The 14696-nt window shown below is 35.0% G+C and overlaps 1 protein-coding gene across 1 annotated transcript in view; it reads left to right on the top strand.

Moving 5' to 3' along the window:
* Nucleotides 1-14696, top strand: part of eys (eyes shut homolog) — a 348044-nt gene that overhangs the window by 101660 nt on the left and 231688 nt on the right. Inside the window, 5 exon segments of the mRNA XM_030156655.1 lie at nucleotides 1437-1550; nucleotides 2065-2298; nucleotides 4195-4317; nucleotides 4409-4522; nucleotides 11645-11758. Coding sequence (XP_030012515.1) covers nucleotides 1437-1550; nucleotides 2065-2298; nucleotides 4195-4317; nucleotides 4409-4522; nucleotides 11645-11758 — 699 coding nt within the window.

Below are 14696 nucleotides of genomic sequence, written 5' to 3'. Positions count from 1 at the left end.
ATGTGCAGAAACAGACATGCCAGCTGAGAGGTTATTCAACTGAAAAGGCTGTGGAATTTACCAAGAAAGTATAGACTTAGTAAATATAAACAAATATCTTTTCCCAAAAGTCAGCTCTCCCCAGCATACAAACTACCGATGTGCTCATGTAAGAGTCCATGTTCCAGTTTCGGATTGACTGCAGTTGATTAAGTATAAAGATCTATTTATTTATAGCAGTATTTCTCAAACTGTGGGGCGGGCCCCCTAGGGGGGGCGCAAAGGCTTGCCAGGGGGGTATGGGATCACTCCTGGGTGTTATTTTTTTCTTCAGGTCAGAACATGTAGCAGGTGGAACTAATGCTTTAGCGTTTGAGCACTCTGGACTCATTTTAGGGACGTACAATGAACAAATCTACTGCCATGGTGATCTGTCATGAGACTAGACAAAGAGTTTAGGTTTGGAGAATGGACAAGGATTGGACTGGAAAAGAAAAATGTGCAATGTTTCTGTTTTTGCACAGTTTATACAGTTTGCACTTTGATGTTCTGAGATCTGCAATGGAAATGGGCTCATTGCAGCCACTGATATCGTTAAAATGTTCATCTTTGTTTCCAATGTTTGCTTGTTCTAAAAAAAAAACTAACTTTATTGTCATAGTTGTAAGATAATTGCGTTTTTCCTATTTTTATTTGGGAAAAAAATATCTCAGGGAGCAGTCTTGTTGAGTTGATTTGTATTGTTCAAGCAAAAATCTAAGTTATTTTTAATTTGAACAGAAAATTATTCAAGGAAAATCAAAAAGTATTGTTACGATATTGATGTTTCTTTCAATAGAAGTTATAATTGCACTACTGTTACTGTGTTGTTGGGGTTGAGGGGGGCCTGGAGATTTTTCGTCCTCCAAAGGGGGGCCCGACAAAAAAAGACTGAGAACCACTGATTTATAGCAAAGTGGAATATAGCACTCTCAGATTAGATTTTATATCTGATGATATTTACATGTGTCAAACACCATAAAACAGTTTTTAAAGCCAATACTGAGCATATATTAATAGCTCAAAAGTAATATATTAATATTTACATTTTATTCTGCACTACATGAGTCAAAAATAAGGAAGCAGTAGTGTCAAGGATTTACAGTAAAGGAATATAAATTGTGTTACGCAGTACTTGTAATTTTATATTGACAATAGCATAAGTTAGATAGATATAGAAATCTGTTTTGAGCTGTGGAGAGAAACTGTAAAAGTAGAAGACATGAGGCTCTTACTTAATCTGGTTCCATTAAACAATGCATACTGCACCAATCATGCTACTTAATCACATGGATGATCATTACTCTCTGTAGTAGAAATCACTAGTGCAATGAGGTAACATAATGTTAATGGAGTCCTCTTTTTTTCTTGTATCAGTCTTTATAGTGCTCATTTAGTAATCTGTATTTACCTTTCAGGTAAGAATTGCTCAACAGCTGTCTCTACATGCACATCAGATGGTGAGTCCTGCAGAAACGGAGGAACCTGTTCCCATAATCCAGCCGGGGAAATACAGTGTATCTGCCCTCCAGGTATTTATACAAACAGTGTATTATTACAGTGGATTTGTATGAATTCTCTTTTTGATATTAAGATATTAAACTTCAGTGATCCTAAGCTGTATAGTTAACCGGAGTGTGTCACATGCTTTTTTTTTCAGTTTATTCTACATCATTCCTTCTTGTAAATTCACCTCATAAAAACATATTAGTGTTGTATATTACTGTGTTATCACTCAAAAAGCTTTTACCTCCAAGTGAATAAAATTAGAAAGCACATGTACAAATCCACAAATTAGTTACAATTGGTGAAATGAGCCACACACTACAGTTTTCTGTAGGTTTTGTACTGTTGCTGAAATCCCTCCTTGGTTTTAGTGCTTTAGGCGCTGGCTGGATAAAATATGTAAATCAGCAGAGAGGAAAAACACTGGCAATGACAGTATTACGTGAAATCACAATCCATGATGGCTGCCAGACGTGGGAAAGCAGGATACTGTACACAGCACAGCACATCAATCACTTTCTTTGATCCCACCTCTTACAGGATACCATGGCAATGACTGCTCCTCATCTGCGAACCGATGTGTGTCTAATCCTTGCGACCCTGAAGGGACTCTCTTCTGTGAAGAGCTGGCAAACACTTATAGATGTGTGTGTCAACATGGCTACACTGGGGTGCACTGCAAAACACCTATAAACTACTGTGTTGACGGCCTGTGTCAACAAGGTTCAGTGTGTGTGGATCTATCGCCAGGGTTCAAGTGTGATTGTTTACCAGGTAGGTTCGACATCCAGCCGAGGCTTGTCTTAAACACAGGCATTTACTTGAATGATCATGTCCACAGTAGACTAACTCCTGGCCTGATGCTTTCACTTGTTCAGCTTCCTTCACTGCGGGAGTCTAATCTCTCTGGCCTTAAGCAACAACACATAACAGCCTTATAAAGTGTGTAAGTCAGAGCTGAGTTGTGATCGGACTTCAAAGCAGTGCAGATGCTTTAAATGTGTGAATGCCCACTTAAGGTTCAGGAGTGTGTTTTATTAATGTGTGAGTTAACAAATAGAAATGCATGTATTTAAATCTGATTAAATAAAGCTAATCATACACTGTAAAAAAAAATCCTGTTGTTTTTACGGAAAAAAACTGGCAGCTGTGGTTTCCAAAACAATACGTAAACTAGAAGCACTCAGAGAGCGCAGACCTCTGCCAAGGCTGATCAGTGCCCCCCCCCCGTGGGCCCCCCCACCCCCGATCACCACCAAAATTTAGTCATTTCTTCCTTATCCCATTTCCAACAAACCCTGAAAATTTCATCCAAATCTGTCCATAACTTTTTGAGTTATGTTGCACACTAACGGACAGACAAACAAACAAACAAACAAACAAACAAACCCTGGCAAAAACATAACCTCCTTGGTGGAGGTAAAAACACATCCAACAGTAAACTTATTTACGAAGTAACATGTAGATTTAACAGTTTAAACATGTAGATTTAACTGGTAAATAGACTGTACTTATTTAGCACATTTTCTCCACCTTCATGGTGTCCAAAGCACTTTCCAAATCCACCAGGTCCAACTGGGAACACTTCAGTGTCTTCCATGTGAACTTTGACATATCAGTTGGAGCCAGGATTCGAACCACCAACCCTTTGGTTATTGGACGAGCCACTCTACCAACTCTACCAACCCATTAATTTACAAGTTTAAAATGTTACATTTTTCTAACTTTATATATATATATATATATATATATATATATATATAAAGCAAATAGGCCATTATTTCAACATTATGGTCTTGCAATTTAAACTGCACCACATTGTTTTTCAATATTCAGTTTTATTTTCTAAAAACAATAAAAATACATAATTCCTACATACTAATCTGGTTTTGTTCACATACTCTTCCTGTAAAAACTACAGCTATATTTGATTTAATCGTCAACACAAAAATCTTAAATAAACAACTTTGCATTGTATTGTCACTTACAGTTTTTTTATGTTGCAAATTTACAACTTTTGGTGTTAATTCTACGGTCATTTTTTACAGTGTATTCAGTATTTTCTGTGAAATGTTTACCAGTTCAAAATACTGATAGTTTCAGTTCACTGTAAAAGTTCAAGTACTTAAGATGCAGTTATAATGTGCAGTTAATTGAGAGAATAGTTTGACATTTTGGGAGGAAGAATCTCTTGCTCACTAATGTCTTATATGTGTACATAGGTTATATCAGCATAAGAGGTAGAAGCCAACCAGTCTGCACAGATCTACGTATGCTAAGGGACTAAACTCTTGAAAGGACTCAACTTATTACATCTGGTTTGTTTAATCCTTTTAGAAGATAAAGTGTAAAATTAACTATTTTGTGTTTTATGGGGAGGGTCTATTGTCTGATGAAGAACAGCAACTTTCTGTCTCCTCCAGTTGCCTGGCAACTGCTGCATTAATTGCAGTGCTTTTACTTTTGCCTTGGAAAAAAGGAAAAAATTAAGAAAATTAGCAAATCATCATACTATATAGTTAAGTTATATTGTTAATTTATTCCTCTCTGTTAACAAAGCTTTATCCATATATGAGAGGTTGTCGTTAGAGTGCTACCAAAAAAAAAACGACAGGAATACTTGTGAAAGGTTGCAAAATAAAAAGAGCACTTCTGGTTTTCTCTCTGTAGGTTTAACTGGACAGTTTTGTGAGATAAACATTGACGATTGCGAAAGAAAACCATGTGGAATCCTAAGCATTTGTAAAGATACTCTCAATGGCTACCAGTGCTTTTGTGCGCCTGGATTTATTGGTAAGTGACAGTTATTAAGTAGTTATTCTGAAAGGGAGACTTGATTCTCAGAGGCAATATGTCAACATGTGCACCTTTCATGCTTTCCTAGGAAATAACTGTGAGATTGAAGTAAATGAATGTTTCAGCCAGCCTTGTCGTAACGGAGGCTCCTGCATCGATGAGCTCGACTCCTTCAGCTGCCAGTGTCCTCTTGGAATAACAGGTATTTTATATCCGTACCATGACCGCTCAGATTTTATGTGACCAATGAGAAACGGTAGCCAACTTCATACCAATATGTATTCAGCGGTAGACTTCAAAATAGATTGTCAGACAGCTTTGGAAGTAATTATTAGACCAATTAGACAGTTCAAGAAATGTTAGTTATGACAGACGCATAATTTAAAAATGTGCCATAATGAACTCCAAATGAACATCAACAAAACCACAATTTACTCAACAACAAATGAATTAAGAATATCTGATGTTGAAAAACTATTTAGAAACAAATCATAATCCAAAAGTAGAATATCTGAAGGAAATTTAAGGGGCTAATGTATTGAATAGAGGATGACTGGTGTTCTAATTATTATTTACAAATTTGAAGAAATAAGACGTATGGTTTTTTGTGATTATCTCCGTGCCCCCCCCCCCCGCTGTTTCCTTTATCGCTGTGTCCGACCTGTGTCCCTCTGTTTTCCCTTGTCTGTCTCTCTCATCTCCTATCTCTCCATCTTCTGTAGGTCCATCATACATTGAATTGTTGTTGAGTCTGCATCCATGATCAAGGCTTTTGAAACTGTGCGTGTTTACTGCGAAGCCGGCATTTTCCCATTTAAAGGGAATTTGAATGGCTCTGTATACGTTGCTATGGGATACTAGTGATTCCAGTTTGAAACCTTTACAACCGGTCCTTTATATTTCCAGAAAAGCTGCTTCTTTGTTTGTTTTGGATTAAGGAAATAATTCACATGGTCCACAACAGCACCACCTACAGTATAACAGTGAAAACACGGATTGATGGAAAATCTCGTCAATGGCGGGGAAAGAGTTTTTGTTTTTTTTTCTCCATGTGGTATGATTGGACTTCGTGGACATCTTCCGCTGGCAGGAAATTTGCATGAAAGCATCACAAACATGGAGGACAGTCGACTTGACTTATAACATGGAGTAATATTAACAGGAATTGTTTCAGTAGAACTTCGTATGGAAGAAAATACACAGTCAAATGTGACGTTAACTGAACTTATCAAACAATTTCAGCACTTATGATAAATATATACTGTTACCTTGATATAAAATTACATGTAACATGATAGAAGATACCCATTTTGCCATTGTACTCTTTAGGGATGTAACGATATGAAAATTTCATAACACGGTTATTGTGACCAAAATTATCACGGTTATTATTACGGCGATATTGTTGAAATTGTGCTCAAAATGTTCAAAAAGTACTAATACACACACTGAAATAATTTAACCAAGTTGTATTTTTAAAAAAATCATAATAATAAAATAAAATAATTGGCACAATGTACTTTCGTTGGTAGAAACATTCAAATATTAACCCTTAGTGGTCTGAGCCTATATTGTCCGTTTTTCAGTACTTTTGATTTTGCCTTTATACTCTATAAAAACAAATGTTTACTATACCCATGTTTGATATCTTTTTTTCAGCACAACTTCATCTATATCATCTGCCTATTATTTTTTTCACTTTAACCTACTATATCAACACAAAAGGACAGAAAACACACAAAAAATATATAAAATCTGATTTGAAAAATGTATATAATTTATGGCATAAATAACACAAAGATGCTTAACGAACCTTTTCAAAGACTTTAAAAGTGAATATTGGTTCCAAATATTAGGTAATATAAAATTAAAATTGTAATAAATAAAAACTATACTCAAATATTTGACATAAAAGCAGATTTTTACATAGGACTTTTTCCCCTAAAAGTGCGGCAGTTAAACACAGTTATCATAATAATTGGAATTTAAACGGTTATACTAACCATTGGCAATTTTACCACGGTTTATCATTATACCAATAATCGTTACATCCCTAGTACTCTTAAATGGGTTATATGTAGTATTGATATTTCAGCTATTTATTTATTTTATTTATGAGTCAAATAATGTAGCCCCATTCTCAAAATGAAAAAGTATTTTTACTCATTTGGATTTTTTAATTTTAGATTTCAAATTGAATTTTGGTAACTATTTGCTGGGGAATGTTTTGAAAATTAAATCTCAACTGTGTTTTTCTTTTTCATTTTAATTAAATAAAAGAACGAGTCTTGAAAAAGAAAATGAAAATGCAGATTCGACAATTTATTAATGTTTTTATTTATGAGTCAAATAATGCAGCCATATTCTTAAAATGAAAAAGCATTTCTTCAAATCCATTTTAATTTAGATTATGGTAACTAATCGCTCCCATAGAAGTCACATACCAGAATACAGGAAAACAAAACCACCAACAAACCAACACTATGTATCCACAGACTGAATCAGTCCCTGAATAAAGTATGAAACTAATTGTTTACACACATCTGTATAATAGTGTCATTGAGTTTTCTTCTTCAAACTAAAACTCATAAGCAGTTATTTTAACTGTCACTCAAAATAACCGTATAACTCTGTTTTTAGACAGAAAACAGACTCAATAAAACCACAAATCACCTCTGTTTTCTATACTCTCTGTCAATAGCTGCATTAACGATCTGTTTGGAATCCTTCAAACAAGGTCAAAACTGTCACAGTTTAGTCTGAACTGTAGATCAACAAACTTAGCAAAAATAGTAATGTCATATACTAACTTTATACCTACATAAGCCTTATAATCAAACTCACTCGTGTAGAAGAAACACTGCCTTTTCAACATCAAACTCCATTCTTTTCATTTAGAGCTGTGTAGTGGTGAAAACAACAACAGTGCCTCAAGCTTTTATATTTGACTCTTAAAACTTCCCTGGTCCATTTATTAATTTATTTTTTTTAGCACATAACAGTTTAATACAATGTTGATTTAAAATATAAAAGAAACAAAAAAAAAAAAGAAAACTACCAAAATACATGTAAAGACAAAACAATAATAACAACATATGAATAATAATAACATCAAACAACATGTGCCTGGGAGCGGTAGAAGCTAAAAAGGCTTATAAAACACCACGCTCATACAAACTAAAGAGTTAACTATGAATAAAATAAAATTATTTTACAGTCAACAAAACATAACAGGTTCCGCTATCTGAGTGTAAACATATTCAGTTAATAAATGTACCATCCAATACATTGGAACCTCTAATGATACTTTTAAGCCATTTTTTCTTTTATATTTGAAACTAGAAATACTACATATAGACCCTGTAAGTGATCAGCATTGATATTTTAATACTTACAGGGAAATAAAATATAGGCTCATTCCGCTAAGGTAAATGAACACAAGTACTAATAAATTATAAAAGTAACTGTTGTGCAGAAAGTATCAGCCTATTTGGTAATTTGGAATAAATGCAACAATGATAACCTTGTTTATTTTCCTAAGACTTACTGACAAAATAGATTAAATGACTATAAGAATGTCAAAAATAAAATTTACACTTTACGGATTCATATTCATTAACACTGCGTATTTTTAAGTTTTCAGTAATGAAGCACATTCAGCATACAGAGGTAGAATGCCTGCTTTTACTTGTATCCTCATTAACTCCATACAGAGGTAGCTTATGGATATACCAGCCAAGTATCAGCTATGTGCTTCCATGCCAAGCATATACTGTATACAAACAGCCTATTTTGTTAATACTGCAACAGCATGCAATCTATATAAATATGATGTGACAGTTGGTGTTGATTGAGAAAATGGAGCTGATTACAGACAGTTGAACTGTAGCACAGTACAGTAGAGAGAGGCTTTCATCCTATATTCCATCTGACCTTGAAACCTCTCAATAATGGAAAGTGTCTATTGAAGAATAGAAGACATTGGAATCCCATCAGGATATTTTTTTTTCTTTAAATGTTTAAATGGCTGTCTGTGGTTACGTGTAGCAAATCAGCTCAGCCCAAAAAACACATTCTTTTTGTATCTTCCATGTACAAAAGGGAAATTATGGTTGACTTAGAAGATAGTCAACCTTTGTCCAAACATAAATGTCTGTCTGAAAATATCCCAAAAATCATGGCAATTGAGTAAAATGCTCTAAATCAAAATGGAATGTCCATCCAACCATCCTGTCTCGTATTTGCTGCCAATATTTCTGAGAAAATCTCATAAAAGGATGTAGGAGAAATGATTCCACTTCTAATGCTGACATTTTTGGACCCAGGCTTTTCTTTATATATATATATATATATATATATATATATATATATATATACACACACAGGGTGGGGAAGCAAAATTTACAACATTTAGTGAACATTTAGTTGTTTTTTCTCAGCAGGGACTGCGTCAATTGTTTTGAAACCAAACATATACTGATGTCATAATCATACCTAACACTATTATCCATACCTTTTCAGAAACTTTTGCCCATATGAGTAATCAGGAAAGCAAACGTCAAAGAGTGTGTGATTTGCTGAATGCACTCGTCACACCAAAGGAGATTTCAAAAATAGTTGGAGTGTCCATAAAGACTGTTTATAATGGAAAGAAGAGAATGACTATGAGCAAAACTATTACGACAAAGTCTGGAAGATACTATTAAAGAAGAATGGGAGAAGTTGTCACCCGAATATTTGAGGAACACTTGCACAAGTTTCAGGAAGCGTGTGAAGGCAGTTATTGAGAAAGAAGGAGAACACATAGAATAAAAACATTTTCTATTATGTAAATTTTCTTGTGGCAAATAAATTCTCATGACTTTCAATAAACTAATTGGTCATACACTGTCTTTCAATCCCTGCCTCAAAATATTGTAAATTTTGCTTCCCCACCCTGTCTGTATATATATATATATATATATATATATACGAGGGCTGTTCAATAAGTTCATGGCCTCACCCAGAAATACTGGTTGTTATAATACAGGATGTTACATTCTTTCGTGATGGGATAGTGATGCTTGAACATCGATGGACCAAGTGCATTGCTGTAAATGAGATTATGTTGATAAATAAAATATAAATTATCAGTCTGTGTTGTTCTGTTCTGGGTGAGGCCATGAACTTATTGAACGGCCCTCGTATATATAAAAAATACCCTGTCTGCACTATTACAGATATTTTGGAAAAGGAGCAGTCTTTTCTCCATTTGGGCCTCTCGTTCATACCTAAGCAGTGTTTTAGATCAATAAAACAGCTTTTCAGGTATTTAAGATAATTTACAAAGTGATGATTTTTAATAAATCCGGTTTGTGTGGATCCATATGGACAGGGAAGACTATGTGCGAACAACTGTGTAACGAACATGCACCTGAAACATCATATATATATATATATATATATATATATATATATATATATATATATATATATATATATATATATATATATATGTATATGTGTATATATATATATATATATATATATATATATATATATATATATATATATATATATTATATAGGTGCATAAGTCAATATTTTAGCTAAAGTGGATTTAGGAGACAGTTGCATTTAATGGTGTTGTGGCAAAATCTATATAAAACTAGAAAAGCACTTGGAGAGCGCAGACCTCCACCAAGGCAGATCAGATTCCCTTGTTATAAGCCATTAAAATATGATCCATTATAAGTAAAGGCAAATGTTTAATATTTGAGAAATTCATTTAAAAAAAATTCAAAAATCAAAATTTCTGAAAACCGTGAACAGATTGTGTAGATGAAATGATCCCCCAGGTGAATCTTTAATTCTCCAGTGAGAGCACAGCATTGTGTCATCTGCACATACACATTCATTTGGTGCATCAGTACCAGGAAGTGAACCTACTCAGTTAAAAACAGCACCAGTCCTGTGTCCAATAGTTCATGTCAGTAAAGAAACATCTAGCTTTGAGTTCGACTACATCTCTTGTCGCACTTGATACACACCACCAAGTATTTCACCATATTCTTTGAGAGTTATCTAAAAAAAATATTACAGTAGACGTATTACAGACAACACCCGCAGTAAATCCACAAATCATCTCAGTGTTCCATTCAGTTTTAGTTGTCAATAGCTACACCAAAGATTTGCTCTGAATTGTTCAAACAAAGTCACAATTGTCCCAGGTTTTTCTGAATCTTGGATCAACAAGCAGTGAACTAAGCAAACATAATATAACAGTGGTTTTCTACCTCTATAAACTTGATTGTCAAACTCACTTATAGAGAAGAAATACTGCCATTTCAGCATCAAATTCCATTATTATTCTGTAGAACTGTGTGAATACATTCAGTGTCTCTGGAACACAATAGACTGACATATGGGTGCTTCTATCAAACTGGGTTCATTTTGGTATCTGGTACTTTACCAGCTTTTTAGACCCAATAATGAAAGAGAAATTTAGACATATTTCCCCCCAGGATGTACCTAATGAATTAAAAAATATATATTGGGGCGAAAAATAGGACCAAAAATAGATGTCAGTGCATTTGATCTGGAAAACATGGCTTGAAATGGTCTTATATAGTGCTATAAATAAAGACGCCATGTTAAATTTGATGATCCTACTGGGTTTTCTAATCCAGACATGGAGGTTTTTCATGAATCTCAGTCTCATTCCAGGTTTATGTAACCCATCGTGTCCACCTGCGTTACATGCAGAACCTGCCCATTTAAACACATATAAATCGCGAGTGATTTTGCAACAGCGGCCATTTTTGTGAAACACTCTGCCTAGCATAACTGGTTTGATTCCCAAAATGTACCTGTGAGAGAATAAAAAGATATTCTAAAAAATAGTTGCGTGTAATTTTTGTGTCTTTTTTTTACTGTGTTACATGCAGATTCTTGAATAAAAACAATATAAAAGTGTGTTTTATCTGAAAAATAGTTTCTCTTTTATCTCAGTAAATATTTACTCTTAAAACACATCAAACTTACTTCATGACATTAGTCTACACCTGGTTTGAATTTTTAGCCCCCATGTCCCGTTTTTAGGGACCAGTTTCATAGAAGCACCTATATCTCATATAACATCAGAACTCTTTGGTCATTGTTCAAATCAGGGGTGTCCAATCCTGGTCCTCGAGGGCCACTACCCTGCATGTTTTAGATGTTTCCCTCTTCCAGTACACCTGAAGGTCATGATGTGGACACCCCTGGTTTAAATGGTACAGACATACATATAACACTTTACTAAATGCAACAAAACTCACAATTCAACATTTGTCTCATCTTTGCAGGTACCTACTGTGAAGTGAACATAGATGAATGCATTTCCTCTCCCTGCCTCCACAATGCCACATGTGTGGACCTTGTGCACGGCTACAAGTGTGTTTGCAGACCAGGCTTTACAGGTAAGGCACCGCTCTCCATGGACCTAGGTAAAAAAATGTTTTTGTACGTATTCAGTGAAAAAAGTAGTTATTTTGTAGCTGGCAATTGACATTCACTCCTGCAAATGACATCCTACACACATTAATATTTATGGAAATATGCAATACTTGTTGTGAATTTCAATACAGGTAACAAAATGCACAGTCTCAGAGGTGAAGCAGGGTTTTAATAGTTATTAAACTTGACTGTGTAATGTTTGCAGGGCTTTAGTATTAGACCACATTATGTTGTAAATGTTTCACACACCGCACAATCCATTTGGACATCTAAACATTTTTTTTTCAGTGCTTAGCAGCTTCACTGTACTGATTTAGAGGATTTCAGGCTCATTTTGATCCATTTATACTCTGCAGTCTACTCACAAATGCTTTTTTAATAGGTCAAAGTATTGAATGCTTGAAAGAATGTTCTACAGAAAGATTTTTTGTTTAAGTGGCCTGATAAAATGCTCATGTCGAATGTCATACAGCTAAAACATCAAGAACTATTATGTACTGCAGCCTAAATGTGTTTTATACAAACAGTAGATTACAGTATAATGACTTAAAGGGGTGATATTTTGCTTTTTTTTTTTAAATGGAATTCTGCATTTTAAAACGTTTCCCTGTGGTCTACATAAACTGTAAATGCTTGGGTCTGCATTCTTCATTAATTCAACTCTACAGGTCCATCTTCAGCCCTGTTTCTTAGTAATGACATGAGAAAGGTCACCCATTCACACACTCATACACCAGTGGCGGCTGCTGCCATGCAAGGCAGCTGCCTGGCCCTACTAGGAGCAATTCAGGACACTTTGACATGTGGCCAGTCAGAGCCAGGATTCAAACCACCAACCCTTTGGTCAATGGATGACCCGCTCTACCAACTGAGCCGCCCCTCCTGTGTCAGCTTTCTGTTATCATCTCTTATGTTATCGGGTTGGTTTTGACCCATGTCTTAAATCAGCTGTAAAATACACTAAAAACAATTATCTATCATCCAGTTTGTTTCTCATCTCTTGGTTACCTTGTTAGACTTCCTTATCCATGAAAAGATTGGTTTTTACCTTCGGCCACACTGGCTGCAGGGTATTGTAATCAGTTGGTCGTCCGTCCATCCATCCATCCATCTGTCTATCCAAATACTTTGCCATGCACTGATAAATCAGGCCACTGGGGGCAGCAGTGCACCAGATTAATCCGGCCGAGGGTTTTCAAGTGTGCGCACTTTATGTTAATATTTTTGGTGTGAGTCTCTGGGCCTTTTTTTTTGTCAGTATACCCCTGCATGTGCACTCTGTAGTCACCAACTCTATACTGAACTGACCTCACATGTGTGGACATGCCCGTCTTCACTTGTTTTGTTTTTGTGCAGGTATATTAGATAACAAGACAAAATGAGAATCCCCAAAAGCTCATATGAGTGGGAGAGGAGCTGGCTGTCAGTGTGTTGGCTGACAGTGCACTTATGATTTCAGTTTTAGCTCTAATTATTACTTTATAATCTTATTTTTATAACTGGCTTGACACCAACACTAACAACACAAAGGTCATAATTTCAGTCAGAGCATTTCATAATTTAGGGGAAAAAAAATAAAAAAAAATTGTATTATTTTGTTGAAATAGAGGTTCTTGATAAAGTCAAAAAGCCTTGATGTAATATACAAATTTTATGTGGTTCTTTTATGCATTTAAAACCTAAAATGGTTTGGTGCCGACCCTAACACACAAGGAAGGTTAAATGCACATGAGCCACTTCACACCCACCCCCCTACAGGTTTTTGGCTGTGCTGCTCTGTCCCGTTCAGCCGCTTGTGTTCATTAATACAACCAACAACTGAACATTTTAGGTAATCGGCTCGAAGTTTAGACATATTTTCAGTATGGAGAACAACCACTGCTGCTGATAAACAGTTATGGCATACTCAGAGAAATGTTCATAGGAAGTCTTGACCTTATATGTGCAAATGTCGTGATGTAACTAGTTATAGATGTAACAAATTAAGAAGGAATTAAAACAGGTTGTAGAAATCCACTTGATTTTTGCCAAAAGGAATATAAAGATAGCTTTGCAGCACCTGGAGGGTTCAAATTCAAACTTTTTGAACTATTAGGGTCCCCAAACACACAAATACATGTACTAAAGACTAATAAAAGTAGGTTTAGCAAAATATGACCCCTTTAAGAGCCATCAACACAGATACAGTGATCTAAGTTTGGTGACTACAAACATAATACATTGACTAAAATGTCACATTTGGAAAAAAACAACCTCCTTTATTCATTTATTACATGTATGTACAGTAAATGTGTTTGCAGTTTGTCAGCTGTCACTGACAGGCCCTCATATCCTCCTAATGTTTTAAGAACAGCAGAGTGGTGTGCACACATTTTGTAAGCTACTGTTTCAGAGTAATGATTTCCCCACATGAGGTTCTGTGATACCAACTGTTCCAAGTACAGCGATGAATAATGAGTGTAGTCGAAAACAAACATAATCTATTTCCACCTTAAAACGTCAAACGCAAGATAGTTTCCTAATAATAATTCCTCCCAGAGCAAGATTTATAGCATATTGTGAACAATTTAACTTGTAAAATCTTATGATTAAACCAGCTGGCTTTTCTAAATTTGTCATAATTTGTTGTAGAGAACTTTTTTGAATGACCAGAAATGTACTTAAGTATTGTTCTGGTTATGATGATGGTGTTTATTGTTTTATACTTTTTGTGACAACACCAAAGGAAACTGTCTGAGAAATTATTGCTTTATTCTGTAGTGCAGTCATCTGTTATCACCAGCTTTTCCATTGTGTGTTTATGTGAAGTGCAGTCAAATCAGCTTCTGCAAAAAAAAAAAAAAATACTTAGAGGTGAATGTTTTTCTAGTGTGTTGTTGAAATGTTTCACCTGTAGAATAG

The sequence above is a fragment of the Sphaeramia orbicularis genome, chromosome 15, assembly GCF_902148855.1.
Source record: "Sphaeramia orbicularis chromosome 15, fSphaOr1.1, whole genome shotgun sequence".
In the NCBI taxonomy this organism is placed as follows: domain Eukaryota; kingdom Metazoa; phylum Chordata; class Actinopteri; order Kurtiformes; family Apogonidae; genus Sphaeramia; species Sphaeramia orbicularis.
Note: the sequence above shows the minus strand (reverse complement) of the source record. Positions and strands in the feature narration are given on the sequence as shown.